Raw genomic sequence first — 20065 nt, 5'->3', positions numbered from 1 at the left:
CCTCCTATCATCTCCCGCAGCCATCTCATGTCTCTTGTTCAATGTCAATGTTGTGACCTTTGTTAAGCATTTTGTTTGCATCCATCGCCTCGGAGCTGAGGAATCTCTTTCTGCCATGCTCAACCATTCCCATTCCCATTCCCATTCCCTGCCATCGGATTCGTCAAGTACCGTTGTAATTGTTGGTTCGAGCTTCTCATTTTAAAGAGAAAATCAATTGCATTGTTGCTGTTGCTGATGCTCTTAAGTAATATTGCGCAATTTTTATTCAAACAGGAGAAGCACACACACACACACACACACATACATACGTACATAGAGAGGCAAAGAAAGACGCAGAAGCGGCTGTGGAGATGAGTGAAGATGAGCTGAAAAGGCAACGCAACAAAGATTTATAGAAAGTTGCCAAATGATTCAAAAGGGGAGCAGGGGGGGGAGCATTTTTTTCGTTTGCTGATGTAAGGATGTACAAACATGCATACACATATACGTACATATGGTATGGTGCAGAAAGAGAAGATGTATGTACTTGTGGGGCTGTCATGGTCTGTCGAACATTGGTAATGATTATTAGTGGAAATAACGTAATACCCAAAGTCTCTTTTGGGCTGTGTGCCAGCCTGCCAGCTATTCCCATAATTCTAGGATACTTATTTACTTATGCAAGACCCCTGCACACTCGCTTCGTTCGTCCACCAACCCCCAGCTCACACGCTTCTCTCTCGCTCGATATGAGTAACGAGTAACTAGACCTTAGACTTGCTTTCACGTGCCACTGCTTTATTTTGGACTCCAACTGCTTGAATAATTATCGCCTCAATTTCCCAATCCCATCCCAAACATTTTCGATGGCCAAAAATATTAAAAATTCGAAAATCTCCAATAAAAGCTGAACATTTTCTCAAGTGCCAAAGTCAAATACTTGACGAATAATGAATATATTGAGACGAATGAAAGAAAGATCTTGAGATGAATAAAAATAAACAAAACGGAAGTCGAATAAAACTCCAAAAAGCCAATAATAAATTTCGAATAGGTAAAATAGGTAAAAGTGAAGCAAAGTTTAACCAACTTTCCCAAGAGCCGGGGGAGGGGCTCGAGTAGATGGAGCGGAGCGGCGGTACTAGAGTTGTGGGTGAGAGGACCCCAATGCATATTTTATTAGCTGTAAATTTTATTAATGCGGCAATAAATTCAGAAAAAGCAAAACCGAAACAAGATGCAAACAAATCCCAAACAGGGTCCACCAGAGGGGGTGGGGGGCTGCTGTGGGGTACTCAGATGCAGATGCAGATGCAGAGATGCACCAATGGCCCCACAATATGTGTGGCAACTGAGGACATTTGGGCAGTGTGTCGTCGCCAATGCTCCATTGGCTGGATGGGTTCGGAGACAGGGGGGACGGAGGGAGGACCACGAAGATGTGGTCCTCGACTGGGAGAAGCGTTGAAAAGAAATACACGAGCGTTAAATTTATTTAAGCCAAAGATAAGGCACGCTAGTCGATGGCCAAAAGGAGAGAAGGCACCACACTGCGAAGTGCCAGTGGATACGAGCACAAGAAAATATGCACATTCGAAATCATACATCCTAAGGGTATTTTTGTACAATTTTATGATCGTTGGTATGAAAGCTTCGTCAGAGATTCCCTGGGTCTCCCTTAGGTTCTTAAGTAAAACATTGGATGGGTAGGATTTCTCTCAGTGCAGCTTTGACCACCGAGAGAAATGCTTACATACATATGTACTCACTCTTTTATGCAGAAATAAAAAACAATCCAGTGGTGCATTGGGATGGATCGAAGGGGGGGGCTGGATCTAGGGGGAGGTGGATCTTCTGGTGGGCCTGTGTGTGTGTGTGTGTGTGTTGGTGTGTGTGGGGACAACAAGTTTTCCGCAGCAGCGACAGGAACTAAATCACGTGTTTCTTTCTGCTGTGGCTCTCGGTGTTGGTGTTGGTGTTGGTGTTGCGGGCTCTTCTAACTTGACTTTGGCCAAGTCATGACGACAGGTTCAAAATCTGGCTAAACAACTTTAAAGGAGATTGGGTGGTGGTGGAGGAGGAGGAGGGGCTCTGGCACTGGCACTGGCACTGCAGAAAGGTGGACGTGGACCCCTTCCAAAGGTGGAGTGTGGCGGGGTGTACGGGTATGTGTATGTGGCAAACAGATCGCCAGGCTGCTTAGCAGGGGCTTACACATGTTTGTTTTGTCTTCTTCTGTCTTTTGTTGCAACCAACCTACCGTTAGTCTGAGATGAATGCAACAGTGCCAGTGCCAGTGCCCCTGCCCCTGCCCCTGCAGAGGTGGAAGCAGCAGAAATCTTGTTCCATGTGGCAACTTTTTTGTTTGTGGGGCCAGCATTTCTCGATCGCCTGAAATAATATCTAATAATGCATATAATTTTCACATGCACAGCAAATCGGGGATGAGGAGAAGGACGATGAAGAGGAATCGGAGAAGGGGAAGGAAGAGGACCAGTAGAAGGAAAATAGAGAGAAGAGGGAAATGATCTTAGACGATCGTAACGCGGCAGGGGATCAATATCATAAAATATTATGATCAAATATTGCTGAGCGGCTTTTTGAACTGAATTAGCCTCGATCCCCGATGCGAGATCTGGCTGAATACGATAGGTGGATAATCGTACGCCTTGATGTTGTCGATAACTCTGAGGAGTGAAGATCATATACCGAATGCCGCAGATTGATTAAGGCTTAAGCATCGGAAATTAAGACTTCATCTCGGGATAATGAAGATGAAATTGATAGAAAGGAGTGAGAACAGAGGAATTGCGAGAGAACTTGCGAGAACTCCTCCTCAAATATATACAAACTAAGAACTAAAGTTACTTATGTATATCCCATAAATGATGATTATCCCCTAGCAAATATATGTAAATATTCTGGGAATCAACCTCCACTGTCCCTCGACACCCCATGCCTGATATCTGACATTATTTCCTTGGCATTTCCACGCCACAAGAAGACGAAGAAGCGCTTTAGGAGGCGGTTTCATTTAATACAGTTTTTATGTGGTTTTCACATGCAAAGACATTCCACCAGTCCTCAGAAGAAAACAAAAACAAAATGATACAAAATTGCCACCAATCTCGAACGGCGCCGTTGCTAATGTTAAGTAATTAATTATAAACAAATGTGAAAAGCCATTTGGCAGTGGCCCGCATTATTTATTTATTTAAAAGATATTAAAATAAATTGTAGACAATTCGCAAAAACAAAACAAAAAGCAGCAACGTGCCACAGAAGAAAAATGTGTGCAAAAAGAAAGAGAGGCGGAGAAAGTTACTGAAGGGCCTTCAATTGTATAACATTTGCCGTTAGATTGATAAATTGTCAATAATTAAAGCTTTGGCGATCAAAAGATGAGCTGGAGATGGAGATGGTGCTGGAGCTGGAGCTCCATCATTTTGATTGATTTCAATTTGGTTTGAGGCGGCAAGACTTATGCAACGTGTGGTCGTCGCATGCGTGGAGCGGTTCAAGTGTTGGTGGAGATATTTATAAAATAAATGAAATTAAAAATACATTTTTTATTGGAATTGGACTTGGAATTTCGTGCAATTACAATCCGCGTACTAAAGCCGCACCCAACGTACTCCGTACTCCAATCTGCTGGCTAATCAGCAAATACGAGTACTCGCACAAGGAAAAAAATATAAAAAAAAAAGCTGAAACGATGAGTAGGAGAAACAGGGGATCGGATCCCAATCCCAATCCCAATAAATGGAATTTCTTCTTATCGCTCCGCCAGCCCTATGTCCGATCTCAATTGCATTTCTTGTGGCAGCTCTGCTCTGCTCTGCTCTGCTCTCCTTCGTTCCGTTTCTGCATCCAAGTGGGCGCCCGCAGACTCTGCGACCTAGACCTTATCAAGGGGGCAACCAGAACCAGCCCCAACGAGACCCAGCGAGACCCAAGGGGCCAAGTGACGTTTTCCTATAGATTGTGTCTATGAGTATGAGTGGGCAACATTCCGATAGTTTCCGACAGGCATCAATTGCGATTATTGGGTGGGGCAGGCAGCATCTAGTGATGGGAGATGTCGGAAAAATTCTCTAATATGTACATAAGCTGGTTATCTTGAATTTTGGGAACTTTTCATTTAATTTATTACAATTTAATATTACAAAAATAATCTCAAAAACTCAATCTTTTATTTATTTTCAGGTAATTAAATATTTACTTTCAAAATGCTTAGAATTAACCGTTATAGGGGTAAGTGTCTACTGTTTCTTTCTACTCGCAAACTTATAGCGCCCTTCCAGTGTCCCCACCGGTGGGAGAGGGAGAGAGAGGGAGAGCCGCACCTTGAGTTTATACTCGTAGTACTTCTCTCTCGACTTCGATTCGACGAGACCCAAAAAGCGAAAACACAAGACACGCAAGAACAACAGCGATCACGCTATCAATTTAACAGCATCTCTGTCTATGATGCATGGGATCGAATGGCATGGCCCGGCCCTGCTCTAGCCCCCACTCCGCGCCCATCCCCCCCAACACTCCACCCACACAGAGCGCAGGGATTTCTTGCAACTTGCAACTTGTCCTAGGCAGCATTTTTCCAAGGAACCTGCACACACACACACACACTTGCACACAGGGCCGTCCGTCGCGTCGCCTTAGTCTCAGTCTATTTATAGCTTTCTGCGATCCTCTCTCCCACTCTCGGCTACCTCCCTCCCACCCTCGCTCTTCTCTCTTGGGCAAAGCTCAGTGCCTTCGTTCGGCCCTTGGCTTCAAGCAAAATATTTTCTATTAATTCCCCGTCTCCCCTTCCACCACTCTTCGGCTTTGATGTGTCTGTCCAATTTTCCAGATAAAACTGCAGCTGTCAACAGTTGGGGAAAGCAAAAACAAAAACAAAAACAAAGAGCTTATACAGTTTTTTTTCCGCTCTTCAATTTTTGCTTGTAAAATAATTAAGCTGAAAATAATAAAACTTAATCCCCGCCAAAGGCAGCGAAAGAGGGCGTACGAATACTACGACGACGACGACGACGACGACGACGACGTCGACGACTCCCGTTAACTGGGTTGCCTCATAACCGTTGGGCGGGATTAACACGCTTTATTGTATGAAATGCTGCTGCTGTTGCTTCTTGTTGTCTCCGCTCCCGCTCCTCTCCGCTTCCCCGAACCTCGAGTCCCCGCGGCACTGAAACAGTAGCCGAAAGAAGGTTATCCAACATAATTACCGCTCATTGCCTGGGCGAATTTCCTTTCATAAGTACTCTACTAAAGAATTCCTCCGACATACAGTACAGCAGCAAAGCTTCAACAGTCTTTTACAACAACAAATTACTCGTAACGTAAGACTACGGCAATTGAATGCTGGCAAGCAGCTGCTGCGCGTTCGACTGCTCTCTCACTCCTCGTACATATGTACATATGTATTTCTCTCATTTGTCGTGTGTATGGATGTGCATGTGTGGGCAGTTCTGTTAAGTAAGCTGTTAAGTTAATGTTAAACTGTCTGCTGTACTTCCTTTTCAGCTGGAGGGCGGCGTTCCATACATACACACATACATATGTTTTGCCTAGTCCCGCGGTGTTGTACGTGTTACTTGGGAGATATTTATGTATGTTGCCCCAATGCTTGTCAAAAGTGCAAACAAGCTTCCGTCAAGGTCCCCTCCCTACGCCCACAGTGATTGGGCCTATTTGAGATGAAAATGAAAATGGAAATACCGTTTATGAGGATGAGTAGCCACAAAACTAGTGTTTATATCACTTTCCTCTTTTGTTTCCTTCTTTGAGCTGCACACTGCGTGAAAGAGCCGCGCAAAAAGGCCCAAGAAGAGAGTTGAGTGCTAGATACCCTTACAGATAAATCGTTGCTGTGGTAGCTACATACTAGGGACCTGCATGAATTGAAAGAATTCGAAAATTTTCAGCTATAAGCATGCCTCTTGAATGCTTTCGATCGTTACGAATCCTGCCTGCAGTCAGATTCGGATGAAAACTTGCTGGAGAATGGAGAGTGAGCGCGAAAAAAAACCGAAATTTTTGAATTCAGCTTCGCTGAGCCGCTTGCATGTTCATGCAGGGCTCTGCTACTAATACCTGCTCATGTAATGAACTTGAAGATGGTTTCATTATCATCGTGTTGGTCCCCACTTACACAAACCATTGGATACAATTTTAGTGCTCTCAGTAAGGGAATTCCACGATACAATGAAGCATACAGGGAAGAGCACTTCACGATATGTAAAACAAAATGATTTAAAGTGAATTGCATTCGTGGAGACACCCTCTTTTCGCGGGGGTTGGATGCTCTGTGTGTGTGTGTGTGGATCTCTTCAAACCGTTAAACCGTAAAACTGCAAACTTTGAACTCGGACTTGAAATGCTGGACAAATCAAAGCAATCCGCAGCAAAGACAAAACGAAAACGAAGCTGAACGGATGGATCTTTTTGCAAATGCAGCTCTGCAGCTCTGCAGCACTCTGCTTCAGCGGCTCGCTCTGTTTTTTGTGCTCTTTGAATTTATCGCTCGTTTTGGCGTGGGTGAATTGTTGTTGGGGGATTTCATAATAATATAGTGTGCTGCTGCCAGCTTTGGTTTGGTTTTGTTTTGTTTGCTAACCTGGAGAAAAGTGAAATGCATTTTCGTTGACTTTTTGGCGGGATGGGGGTGGAGAGGGGGGGGAAATTATCGCTTTATCACGATTCAAGCGGTACCACTTTCTCAGCTTCATTTGTAGCAATAATTATGCAATTTGCTCTTCGACTTGGAGTCGGAGTCGGAGTCGAAGTCGGACTCTGATTCGGGAAGGAAGGCCCCTGCTGCAATCGTTGCATTTCTTTCTTTCGTTTCGTTTCGTTTCGTTTTCTTTTCGATTCGATTCGATTTGAAGGCTTTGCATTATAATTTCTGTTGTTATTTATAATTGTTGGACATTGGTTTGTCCGCAATCTAATCATTGTGGGTGCATGCTCGAGAGGGGCACAATGGGATTGCTGGCTTGCTGGCTGGCTGGCTGGCTGGCTGGCTGGCTGGCTTGCATAGTTATCACTTGGTTAATATCTGAGTCTGGGCTTCAACAACATAATTGTGAAGAAAGAAACGATTTTGACCGCTTTTGGCTTATGACAAATTAATTGGCTGCAATTGTTTTGTCGGTTTTTCGAGAAAGTTATCGATGCTGCAAGATATACTTATACATATTGTATGTATGTATGTACCTATGTATGTATCTTTGCATACCAATCGGGTTTTGAATGAAACTTGATCTGCTATGACACATTCGAGATACATTCTTTACAAATGCAGTGTCCTGGAGGGCTATGTGCTGCAGGATAGAGGGCTCATACGGTACGCCCCTAAAGAGGCAGAGAAATCCCCGCGGCAGACAGTGGGCCAAATATTTGTGTCAACAAAGTGTGTCACAAACCGAGTTTGACCGAAGCAAACTCTTAACCCATTAACTGTGGCTTCTCATTGGGTACGAATACGTATAGGTATGATCTCTCATTGATTGCCCCGCAGACGAAATTTGATCGATCAGCTGTCGCTGCTTTTGTTGGTGTTCGCTCTTCGTCGAGCGTCAAATATTTTGCCAGCCTCGGGGCAAAACTTTTTCTTTTTGGCCTCTCTGCCACCTCTCTGCCAGCTCTCTGCCAGCTCTCTGCCACTTATCATTTCTTCACAATTTTTTTGTCCCCACTGGTATGTGGCCCACTGTAATTGGAGATGAGTTTGTCCGGGTCTGTCTCCCATCTGCTGGACTTGTTGGCCCTTTTTTCGCTTCCTGATCGAATATGTATGTATAATACATATATTGTATTTATTTTCCATAATGACAAAACGTGAATCAAAATGTTAGATAAGCCCCAGCACAGGCACAAGAAAAGTATTTGGAGACCTTCTTCCTGAAAATCGTACTGGTTTTCGGGGTTCAGTCAACGAAATACCGAAAATTAAATTTAAACAATTTAATGTGCCAGCAATTTTGTGTGCAAAGCAAAATTGTCGAAATGGCTTAATTAATTTGACCAATTTTTGTCCGTTTCTGGGGGAACACACACATTTAAGTTGGTCAAGTCGTCGATTGCCCAATCACAAAATGAGACCTAAGCCAAGGAAACGAAAACAAAAAAAAAACCCCAGACAAGCCTCGACAAGCCCTCGGATGAACGCCCACTCTTCGCCTCTCTCTCGCTCTCGCTCTCGTATCCATCTATCTGTCTCTGTTCGATTTGGTGCGACTAGCTCACGCCTACGATTTCTTGGCTTTTTGTTGTTGTTGTTGTTGTTGTCTCGACTTAATTTGATAAGATTTATTTCGATTCCAAGTCGAAGAAAAGGCCAACAGCGAACAGCGAACAAGCGAACATCGAACATTGAGAAATGTTTTTTGCCCTCAATAAATTGTAGGAGGAATCGCAGCAACAACAGTACGAGTATCCAGACTAACATTTAAATAAAAACCAGTGGAAATAGAAATGTAAACGTATCTCTCTCGCTGATAAATGGTCCAAAACGGCCCTGTTTCGGGTTCTCACTGTACACTGAAACCGTTGGTATCGTGGAACGTGGTCCCGTGGTACCGTGGAACGTGGAACGTGGGTGATCTCGACCGTTTTTTCTGTATGTTTTGTTTTAACTTGTTAGTGGGTGTCTTTATGGCTACCTGATTGGATTCGATTGGATTGTATTGGAGGGCTACTGAATCAAAATATCCGATGGAGAATGGAGAGGAGGGCTTTCATGTATTTTTTTGGGATTCCAATAGATTTGCCCAAACCGTGATTTGTGACTGGAAAGATTAAACATTTGTATGCAAATACTCATGCATACACTGTGAGAAAAATACACCCATGTATGTTCCGTTTTTTACATACAAACATTGGGAAATTTAACTGAATCTAATGCGATTAATCTTTAAAATAAAAACAAACTACATTAAATTTGTAAGAAATATATATAATTGGAATATGAAATGTAAGAGTAACCATTCGGATCTTAGGATTCTTTTCTCTGGGTAGGGATAGCTACATATGTATCTGGAATGTGGGAAATTCCATAAATAAATAATTATTTGAAGGAAATATTTGAGTGCTCTTCCAATGGAGATCCTCCGACGCCAGCCAACTTTCCCATTCCCATTCTTAGCCGAAAATTCAATGTGAAAGTCGGGTCTGGTCTTGACTTTGTTGGAGAGTTTTCCCTTTTGTGGCACCTTTTGGTTTTTTGCTTGAGCCACCCGCCATGTAAATGTTTCGCTTTGACCCTACCCCAACCCACCTTCCGGCCGGTTCAAAAGTTCATTGTCAAGTCTAATAAAATGTTCCAATGACACGTCAAGTGTCGGTGGCTACACGAGAGGGGTGTCGGTGTCGCAGCCGCCAGTCCACCAGTCCGCCAGTCCTCCAGTCCCCGTTCGCAGTTCCCTTTGAAAGACCGACCGCCCCGAGAGTAGCTCACCGAAAAAAAAAACAAAAAAAACAGAGGAAAGAGCAACAAAAAATACCGTTTACTGCTGGAGTAGTAGAGACCTGTGTCCCCTCTCTCTCTCCCCCTCTCTCCTAGCGTATTCCCGATCTCTATATCACTCTACTCCGTTGGCTCCTTCTTTTTCTCTGCAGGCTGTCTCTCTGGCAGTCTCTCGGGCTGGCTCTCGCTTTTTGTTCCCTTTTTGTCAAATGATGATAAATCGTGACCCGCCGCAGAGCTTCGGTGAAAATGTTTCTGCATTAGCATCCCCAGCCCCAGCCCCATTCCCAACCCCTCCCACTCACCCACTTGAATGACATGGAGAGGACTTCGGGTTGAGGGCTACTAACATTTTCTTGCGGCTGTCGCCGTCGCCATCGCCGGCACCGGCACCGTCACCGTCACCGTCGTTGTGGCTCCCAACCGTTTTTACCACCTTAACAGGATCCACACAGCACTCAAAAGCTGACATTTCAGTGAATTATGCAGTTTTTATGGTAAATTTGATATACCCACTACCCAGCACTACCCACCCCCCGTCCTCCGTCTGTTGGCGCTTAGAAATTAGGCAAAAATATAATTTATGAGCCTCCAAATTGTTGATGCCCAAAGGCTGAGACCTGAGACCTCAGACCCGAGACCCGAGACCCCGGGATCCCTGCCCAGGCGCTGTGTGGGGCCCCGCTGCGGTTCGGTTTTGATTTAAATGCAAATTCACTTCAGTTTATTTTGTTGTTTTTTTTTCGTACTCGTATCATTCCGATAAAACGTCACCCTTTCGCACCTTTCATCACGATCCGGCTTGAGTGACAAGTAAATACATATTAAATGTATCCATTGGAGCGCCGGGGAGTGGGTTTGGTCATCAAAATGATGAAGAAATCATTTCCTGGGGGGGAACCACAGGGGAACTCCATCCAATTTGAGCCTTTAACAGTTCCCCTTGGGTTTCCTTATTTAGTTCGCATTCTGACATTAACCCTGACTCAATGTCAATCAAATTTCATCACACAGCCAGATATTGGTGACAAATCCAATCGGCGACAAGGTCGTTCGAAGAGCGCCCAACTGAACCGGCGAACGATAACGATAACAATAGCGATAGGGATTCATTGATAAAATTCCAGAGGAGTATCGGAACATGTTCCACCTGCGACTTACAAGCTAATTTGGTAACAGAGTTCCCAGAGTATCTGTATCTGTATCTGTATATGTATCTCGGCGTGTGCGCCTACGTGTGCGTGTGTATCTCTGCATCGGCAGCGACCTTGCCAGCAGCAAAAAGCAAAAGCAATCAACTGCCGCGAAATGTGCCGTGTTGGGAGTGTAACAGCAAAAAGTGCAAAATAATATTAAATAAATGGAGTGCCGAGGAACATGGCTAAGGAATTTTTTAATTTAGATAATTGAAAATCAAAAATCAGCTAGAACGAAATTCTTGGTAAATCTTATTCATTGATAGACCAACAAGCAATATTTCTCCTTCCCTCCATTGGTTTCGTCAGATATAAATCGTGTACACACAATAATGAAACAATTGTTTCATATTTATGGATGTTCGGGGACTTAAATTATGCTTAATTTAATCCAAATATGGCAATTGTTCTTTGCGTGATTTTCTGTTTGTCTTTTGTTAATAATTTAATGAAACAATTTGATGTAATTTTGCGGTCAATATTATGGCAATTTTATTAACATTCTGCTGGAGTGTTTTTTGTATGGAAATAACTGCTGTTTTTTGATGTCGATGCTCTTGATTAATAAATATTTGATTTTCATAAATTGCACTTATTATAAGTACGCGAGGGAATATTTACACACGCACACATTTAATCGATGGAAGGGAAAGGGTTTTTTTTACGAGTATCTAAGGGAGCGGGAAAAGCTCTAATATTGGGGCATATGGAGGGCATAAAAAGGTTTTTGTTTGCGGTGGATAGAATACTTAATACGTTCCTGGCGAGCCCAAACTGCGTCAATTCCAATCGAAATGAAATCCAATCGAATCTCTGCACCGTCAAAATGTCAAATGCATCAAAACCGAATCGAGTCGAAGGTAAAAACATGTTCCGACTAATTAAAGAAAATAGCTATAAAGATAGACTGCTGCAAGGGGTGAGCAGGCAATAAAATCCCCCCCAAAAACACAAGTCAAATTAATTAAAAAACAAAACGAGTGAAAAACAATCAAAAAAGCAAGCGGCAAGCGGCAACAACAAATGCCACTTGTTGGCCAAAAAGAATTGCCAAAAAGGTCCCAGCGAAACCCAGCCCAAGACTGAGGGCGCCCCAGCCAAGGCACGGTACTCCACCTCCCCTTTCCCCCTTCCCCTTTCCGCCTTACCCCTTCTGAGAAATCCGTTGTCTTTTAGGTGTGTCCTAGCCACGGCTACGCCCTCGTCCATAGCCCAAAATCCAATTCCCAAATGCAATCCAGTTTCTGTTTACTTTCTAATACATGATCTCCAGCGCCAGAATCGCGGAATCGCAGAATCGCAGAATCCATGTGAACTTGGTCAATTGCTGCTGCTGGCAGGCTTCACTGTAAAGGTCAAATTATGTAGGGGCAAATGCAGAACGAACCGAAGCTGGATATACTCTTCAAATCCATTTTATCCATGAACCTGGGCGGCTCCTTTCCAGTCGAACAGTCGAGCAGTCGAGCACCCGAGAGCACCCTCTAGGCTAGGGTACTGCGATTATTGCCTATCGCTAATTTATGTTTATTGTTTATGCTGTCATTGTTTATTGTTTTTATTGTACGTATACTCCTTCGGGCCATTTGGGCAGCAAAACGCAGAAAAAATTGAATTTTATTATTTTTAATGATACCTACAATATATTTTCTGTACTGATTGAAATTTATGCCTGCCTTTGTGTGCGAAAATTTATTAATATGATATTTCTATGGGCTTAATGTCTCTCTTTGGGCTCGTTCTGAGATCCTCGTAAATATGTACTTTGCGAAATACTCGACTCGTCTTGTCTCGTCGAATGGAATTAAAGTTTTTAGTAGTTTTCAATTGATGTTTATAGACCCATCGAATGGATTGTTTATGTTTATTGGCGGCTGTGGAAATGGAAATCTAATGCTTTGAATCTAGGCTATAAAATCCAGGCTCCTCAACGCATTGCTCCCACCCCCTATGCCCACCCCCACCCACAGTCTTGCGCTCTTAATGAGCAAATACATTTATATTTTTTTTTTGTATTTCTTTCCACGTTTGGCGATTCGGATTCCTTATTTGGGTTTGTTTTATTTAAATATCAAAACAATAAATTCGCCCGCAACTGTCAAGTGCAGCATTGTTAGTGCGGGGCTTTGGAGGGTTAATGTGCTCATTGTGCTACCATTCGATCCGATCCGATCCGAACCGAACCACTCTCCTGTCCCACTTTGAGCGGCGCCTGAGCAGAAATCAAGGTGCAAATAAAATCATGTTCTTAAGTGAGTGGAAATGCATCCCCGGAGTATCAAGTGCTTCCCCCCTTCATAATTTATCCCATATAATACTTAGAGGAAACTTGTCCAAGGATAGCTCTATTATCGCCTCAGTTTCGCTACAATGGAATCAGGGAGGGGGGATGGGGTGCATGTCGCATGTCAAATGACTTTTGTGCCGACAAAAGTTTTGACGCACATTTGCATATTACACGCTCGCGATACGTGGGGGATCCGGGAGAGCGTGGGGCGGGGCGGACACATTTTACAATGTATACCATTTGCCTGCCGATATTTGATTGATTTGTTTTGCCAGCCGCTCTGTGGCGCCAGATTTGCACTTGATTGAATGATTGAATGTACGAGTACGAATAATATCTCCACCGCCGTTGACTTCCTTCTGTTTCAACAAAAATGGGCCCAAGGTCTAATGCCAGTATGGGTAATACTTCGTGCAGCTGTTTTGCATTTTCACACATTTGTTTCATTAGCCAAAGTGGCTCCCAAAATGGGGCGGGGGGAGAGAGGAAACAGCTTTCTTACTGATGGACCCCATTTGGTTTCTATTCCTGGGGGCGTCAATCACAAAATCAAATGAGAATGAAAAACATAGCTCAAAAAAAAAATACAGATACAAATCATTCCAATGATAAATGACAATTGGAATGGAAATGGAAGTGGAATTGTTCTCTGGTGAAGAGTTTCTCATGGTGGGAAAGGAAAATAAAGAAAGTTTTCCGTCTTCTTGATGGTCTTGATGGTTCCCCGATGATTCCCCAAAGGTCGTGAATCAGTCAATGGTCTGTTGCTGTTATGCAATATTCTCTAGGAATTCAAATCCAAGTGAAAGTTTCCTGCACTTTCAGTTTTTTTTCTTTTTCTGTTTCCTATAGCGGGTGAAAACTTGGCCCCCAACCAGGCATCAGCATTAGCATCATCATCATCATTATCATCACCATCCTCATCATCATCGTCATCGTCTCCATCAAGTAAGAGATCTTTATCCGAGAATTTTTGTATGGGCAGACCAGTCTCGAGACTCGAGAGGCGGCTCTCTCGAAGATGGAGACTTGGGAGATGGCTTATTAAAAATTCTAATCACATGCAATCACCACGAGGCTTGAGGTTTTTGTGGATCTCTTTGATTGTTGTTGTTTCTCAGTGTCGGGCGGTCGGGCGGTCGGTCGGTCGGTCGAGCGGTACAATGGGCCGACGCGTCGGTTATCGATTAATCATCAAATTAAAAATTACCACAACGAAAAAGAGACCGTGGAGCGTGTCCGAAACAACATGAAACACCTCCAAAAAAGCAAAAGCAATTGGAGTGTTTTTTCTTCCATTTTTATTTTTATTTCCATTTTGTTGCTTTTTTGGCACTTAAAGTCCGTTGGGTCGGCCACTTTGAACAACATCTAGAATTTCATAGACAGACTGAGAGACAGGGTGAGAATATGTGTGCAGAAATAAAACCGCACGAACTTGGATTAAATTTACAATCGGTTGGCAACATTCAAGTCTGATTTGGTCAATAAAATGGGTGGAGACCTGGAGGGAGATGGGGATATATATTTTATAGCTACTAGCAAGGGAAATGGGAAATACATATGTACATATGTGTGGGATTTGTCCATTGAAAGCGAAAGAATAAGTTGAATAGGATCGTGGATAGGTTTCCCTCGCTAATCGATTGGCTTTCCCTTAGGGTATGTTCGTGAGACTATAAGGGGGAATACATTTTGGGGAATGGTTTGGCCTGTCAGTCTCATACCACTCAAGGTCGGCCTCCGTTCCCACTCCATATACTTATCATTTTCCATGAAAACGAAGAAACCAAGAAATGGCACATGTATGTACATACGTACAGGCCATCCGACAGCCATCTAATTCCCTGCAAGGTCATTCCCCCTTCTGGCTTTTCTAGCAAGCCCATTTTCAGAAAGAAAAAAAACAAAACAAAACAATTGAGCGAATCGTTATACAAATAAAAGGGGGACAAAGAATTCATAATATATATTTAAGTCGTAAATTCATTTAAATACGCCAAAGGGGCGCTGCAAATGCAAATATTTTTCTGATTGTTTCGACATTTTTCTCCGCCCCATAAATAACACTTTGAAACGCCGCCTGGCGGTCATCAATTGAAGCAAAGTACAAAGTCAAGTCTCTGACGCTCTAGCTCTGCCGCTCTCCCGATCTCCCGCTCTCAATCGCTCTCTGAGATATATCGGCTTCCCTTCTCCCCCGTTTTCTGATTCCCCATTTCACCATTCAAATTAATTAAATCGGATTTTCCCCAAAAATTCTTATCAAAAATTTGTCATCAGCTTGTAAATGCGATCACAAGGGAGTGGTGAGGGGGACGCCGAGGGACACATGCTGCTCATAATGAAGTTAAACTGCTGATAATCATCGCCCGACGCCCAGGCAATTAAAAAGTCCAACAACTACAACGACAAAAGAGCAGCAACAGCAAGAGAATTGCAAGCGCAGCCGCTGCAGAGCCCCTGTCGACGGCGCAGTCGAAGTCGCCGTCTCTGCCGGTTGATCAGCTGCTCGTCAGGTAACTTACGAGGTGGAGGCCGAGCGATCGGGCCGCCTCGGCTCTGTGCTGTGCTGTGCGGCGCTTCGCCGCTGCGCAGACTTCTCAAGCTGGCCCTCGCGTTCAATTCAATTCCAAAGCTCGTCGCGTTCACAACGGTTCTTCGGGAGCAGAGTGAAGCGCATTCCGGCGCTCATTGTAAACTTGACTTTGGCTTGCTCTCCCGCTCCCACGCTGCCTGTGCACTGCATCTGCCGACGCTGAGCTGAGTGTGTGACCGTGAAGTGAGTTTCGTTCTGTGCGCGAGCATGTGTGTTGTGTGTGTGTGCGAGTGTGAAATTATAACTGTTGCTGCGGCCGCCGCAAGTTCATTCACGTTTCGTCATAATTAATGCAACGTAACGCTCAAATCGAAATCGAACGTTGAATTAATTGCAATTTGCAAACTGTTAACAGTTAATTTTTGTGTATTTTGTATTTCTGATTTTCATTTTTCGGGCATTTCCGTTTCACTTTTGAGCGTTTTGAGCAGTCAAGCGCAACAATTAATTGCAGGCATTTCTCATCGTCTTTTTTTTGTTTTTGTTTTTGGCTTTTTGTTGCTGCAATGCAAATTACTGCTGTTTATGATTGCTGGTTTAGCAAAAGTGAAATTTCTTTGAAACACACACATAATACAACAAATTAACATACAAAATTTCCTCCACCTCCGACAGTTGCAAAATTGATCACTCAATCAGTCAAAAGACGCAGAGCAAACCCATACATATGCACATATGTATTGGCAAAAAAGATACATAGTACACATTCCATGCCCCATAAATAAAGTTAAAATAAAATACTAGTACTCGTACTCGTACTCGAACTCGTACTCCCAGAGGAGCGCAAACAGAAAGCAAACTGTTTAAATATTTTCACAAAAATTCTTAAATACACGAGTGGCATATCTGTGGAGTTGATGCAAAAACGAAAGTGCTCAAAGCGGATCAACATCTAGAGAGAAAGGCAAGTAAAGTGAGAGATAAGCTGTAAAGAAAAGAGAGTTTTGTGGGGCTAAAAGACACAAGAAACAGAGACGATAGTTAGAGGTAGAACATCCCGAGGATCCTCTATTGTTCATAAGTTGAATGATTTGGTAACTAATACAACTCATACAGAGGAATATTGTATTCTAACTGGAGTGCACTAATGATTCCTTAGTTAAAATTCCACTCCTCCATTTCCGTCTATTTAATTTCCCTTTGTGGGCAATTTCCCCCCCATTTCTGGCCTAACTTGCTTGCTTTTACTCCAATTTTCTCTGTGATGATGACGAACACAACCTCACACAACCTTTCCCACTTGGCCAGACACCTCTAAGAGAGGCCAGCAATTCGCCAAGTCATTCTCGAGTGATCATTTGGCCCCTCTCCCACCCTCACTTTTCACCTTTTCTTTTTCCCGTCATTTGTGACACATTTCCATCTGCGCCGAGTAAAAGTTCTTCAACAGACAATTTGTGTGCCGCCACGAACAAACACACACACATTTTGACAGCAAATTGAACTACTTTCATTCGAATTCGAATGGATTTCGCTTAGTCGAGCGGGGCAGGGGGATTGGAAGGGCTGGGCTGGGCTGGTCTGGGTGGATCGCCGGAATTATCATAAATATTTGATGCGATTTGCTGTGTCAAATGCAGTACACCCCTACATATGCGCGAATATTGTATGTAAAGTGCACCATAAACACTTGACTCGCTTACCTACTTGGCTGCCTGTCGGCCTGTCTGCTGCCAGCTTTCATTCAGTTTTCGGCCCAAACAGCGGTGGGCTGTGGCAGGGACGGGGGCACGCGCGCCCCTTCTTTAAATGCAACCCCAGCAGTGCGGCAATAAAATCCAAATTGAAGCAAAGCCACGAAAAGAGGCCGCGACAAATAGTTGAAATTCGCTTGAAACAACACTTTTTGGACGTACGTACAAATATTGTATGTATTATTTTTGTTGTTGTTTTTTTTTTACATTTTGTGACAAGAATTTGCAAATGTCAACGAAAATTGCAAAATTCGCATTAAAGAGAATTTCGACGACAAAAGGGGAAAGGGAGAGAGAGAGAGGAAAAGGAAATACCAAACCCAAATACCAAAAAAAGCGATCCGATTGAGATGGTTTTATAAGGTTTTCTTTACGTTTTTTTTTTTTGTCTTGGGCAGTTTCTTATACAACTTTTGCATTTATTTTTCTGGGCCATTTTGTGCTTGGCATTTTTAAAGAGCTAACCGTAACGGAATCGGACTTACTTCAAAGGTCTGGACATGATATACCATCATATGTGTATATATATATACTCGTATTGGTCACATATGTATGTACCTGATATACAAATATTTGGAGCAGACGAAACGAGACAGGCGCACCATAAATATCACCCGGCAGTGGCTTATTTTCGTGCGAATCTAAAGGATGGAATGGGGATAAATGTAGAAATGAACGGAAACCTAATTTTGTATTGAATTTTCATTGCTTTTGTCTGCACTGGGGGAGGGGGCTTTAACTCCGATTCGACCTTAACACTTGTGCCGTGTCTGAGTGACACTCTCTGTGTCCATCAGATACATTTGACAGCTCTGGCAGAGCTTACTTCCCGCTCTTGATAATGAGCACTTTGCCTTCTTTATTACAAGAAAAGATACGAATTCAAAGCCATCAGAATGCCAGCAGCTGACACTTGAATAAATCGAAAGGCACATAAATAAATATTTCGGACACCTGTCGACAGCTGCGTGCGAGGGATGGGAACGGGAATGGGATGGGATGCCAATAAAAGAGGAACAACTGCTGTGGATTTAATTGTACTTGATAATATTTATTGTTCGAGGAGCTAAAAGCAATTTCTGACTCAGTTTGAGGTAGTTGGGTGAGTCGGAAGGAGAAGCTCATAGATATTTCTCCCCCGATTACCTAATTGATATTGATATAGAGTCATAACCATTATCTGCCCGCCAATAGATAGATAGCGTTCAATTTATTAGCCAGCAGCAATAGCAGCAGCAGCGATCGCTGTGCTGTCATCGTCCTCAAAATGAACCCACACTTGAGGTTGAAGAAGCGGCAGTTGCTGGATTTCTCCAACTAATTAGACCATAAAGGCAGCCCCCAGGCCATACAATCACACAGAGCAGAGAAAACAAACGCTTGGGATGAGCGCTCGCTTTTGGGTCTTCAAAGTCTGGCCGAACTAATTCCCCGGCGATAAAACCGATAAAGATAAAACCACAACAAAGGTCACGCTTTAATTGATAAGAAAACAATCGCACTCGCATCACAATGGAAGAGTCGTCTCATCTTTGGGTCTCCAGTGTATCCGAAACCCACTCGAATGGAAATCCTCAGAACCGGGAGACGAGCTTCAGGTGACGCGAGGCTCTAGCTCTAGCTCTGGGTCTGCCCCTTGATAAAGATCACACCCCAGAGAGCCCAGAGCCAAGAGCCCAGACCTCCGACAGGTGGCAGTTCAAGCCACAATCGAGTGCACTTTGGGGGAGAGAACAGAACCAGAACCAGTAACAGAAACAGAAACACTTTTAATAGTTTTGAACCTTTTCCTCAGTTCATCCTCCTTCTGCGGCCACTTAAAATGTGCACCGGAGCGTGCCTTTCTCTTAGGCCACCCCTCCTCCCCTCCTCCAATCGCTCCTCGGCTTCGCGCTCTGTCCCGACAGCGACAGCGGCTGCGACTGGCACTGTGACTGTGACTGCGACTGCGACTGGGGCATAAGTAATTAACCCATGCTGGCCATTCCTTTGCTTTTGCAAAACATTTAATTGTTCCGATTGCATTTGCAGCATATCTGAAATGCCAAAACAAACAAATTACGAGTAAAACTCGGATCGGATCGTCATCGTCAAGATCAAAGTTCTGCTTGCCGCCGAGACGCGTCGATTCCGCTCCACTCTGCGCTACGGTTCTTGACATGCTCGTTCTCGTATTCAAAGTATTTGTTGGCTCTGCTCTGCTATGCTATGCTATGGTCTGCTCTGCTGTGCTCTGCTCTGCTCTGAGTGGATCCCATGCCAGTTGGGGGGGTTATTAAAAGTACCCACTCATCATCTCCATCATAAAAAAAAGCACCAACTGAAACTTTAGTCCGATCCGATGTTAGGTAACCAGCAGCAAAGAGCATTTCGGGGCACCACAAATGTCACACTTAAAAAATTAAAGCCCAGCAAACAGCAACAACAACAGCAACAACAACAACAGAAAAATACTGAAGCTTTGGTGGAGCCAATTTGTTGCTTCCGTAATTTCTTGGTATTATTATAATAAGTTTTTGTTTTTCTTTCTTTTAGATGAACTTTTAACTGCAAAAAGATTTATTTGTTTATACGCATCAAAATGTTGAAATAATTTATGGGGGAATGCATTTTTCTTCTTTTATTTTGTTAAGATTACCGATGGCTTGTATATTTCCAGAGAAACGGCCCAATAAAGCGCTGGGAAAATGTTTAGCGCGTTTCTTGGAAACTTTTGGTTCCGGATGTATTTGAATCTGTTGCATCATAGTGTTTGTGATTCCAATTCCAAGTCTGCCTTCGAAATACAGCAAATATTATATCCAAATCCCTTCCCATGGGGTGATTCCTAGA

At 43.4% G+C, this 20065-nt stretch overlaps 1 protein-coding gene across 7 annotated transcripts in view; it reads left to right on the top strand.

The window, feature by feature from the left end:
* The window catches only part of bbg (big bang), a 119353-nt gene that overhangs the window by 89217 nt on the left and 10071 nt on the right, over positions 1-20065 (top strand). Inside the window, exon 2 of one of the 7 annotated variants that reach the window (XM_015187548.2) lies at positions 4189-4236. The exons of 5 other annotated variants lie outside the window; for them this stretch is intronic. In XM_015187548.2, the coding sequence (XP_015043034.2) occupies positions 4212-4236 (25 nt within the window). In that variant the 5' untranslated portion in view covers positions 4189-4211. Of the gene's footprint in view, positions 1-4188; positions 4237-15546; positions 15723-20065 lie in introns of those variants that run through there. One more of the 7 variants, XM_033385089.1, reaches the window with a different exon arrangement.

Source organism: Drosophila pseudoobscura, chromosome X (assembly GCF_009870125.1).
Source record: "Drosophila pseudoobscura strain MV-25-SWS-2005 chromosome X, UCI_Dpse_MV25, whole genome shotgun sequence".
Lineage (NCBI taxonomy): Eukaryota > Metazoa > Arthropoda > Insecta > Diptera > Drosophilidae > Drosophila > Drosophila pseudoobscura.
This window is presented reverse-complemented; position numbering and strand designations above follow the sequence as displayed.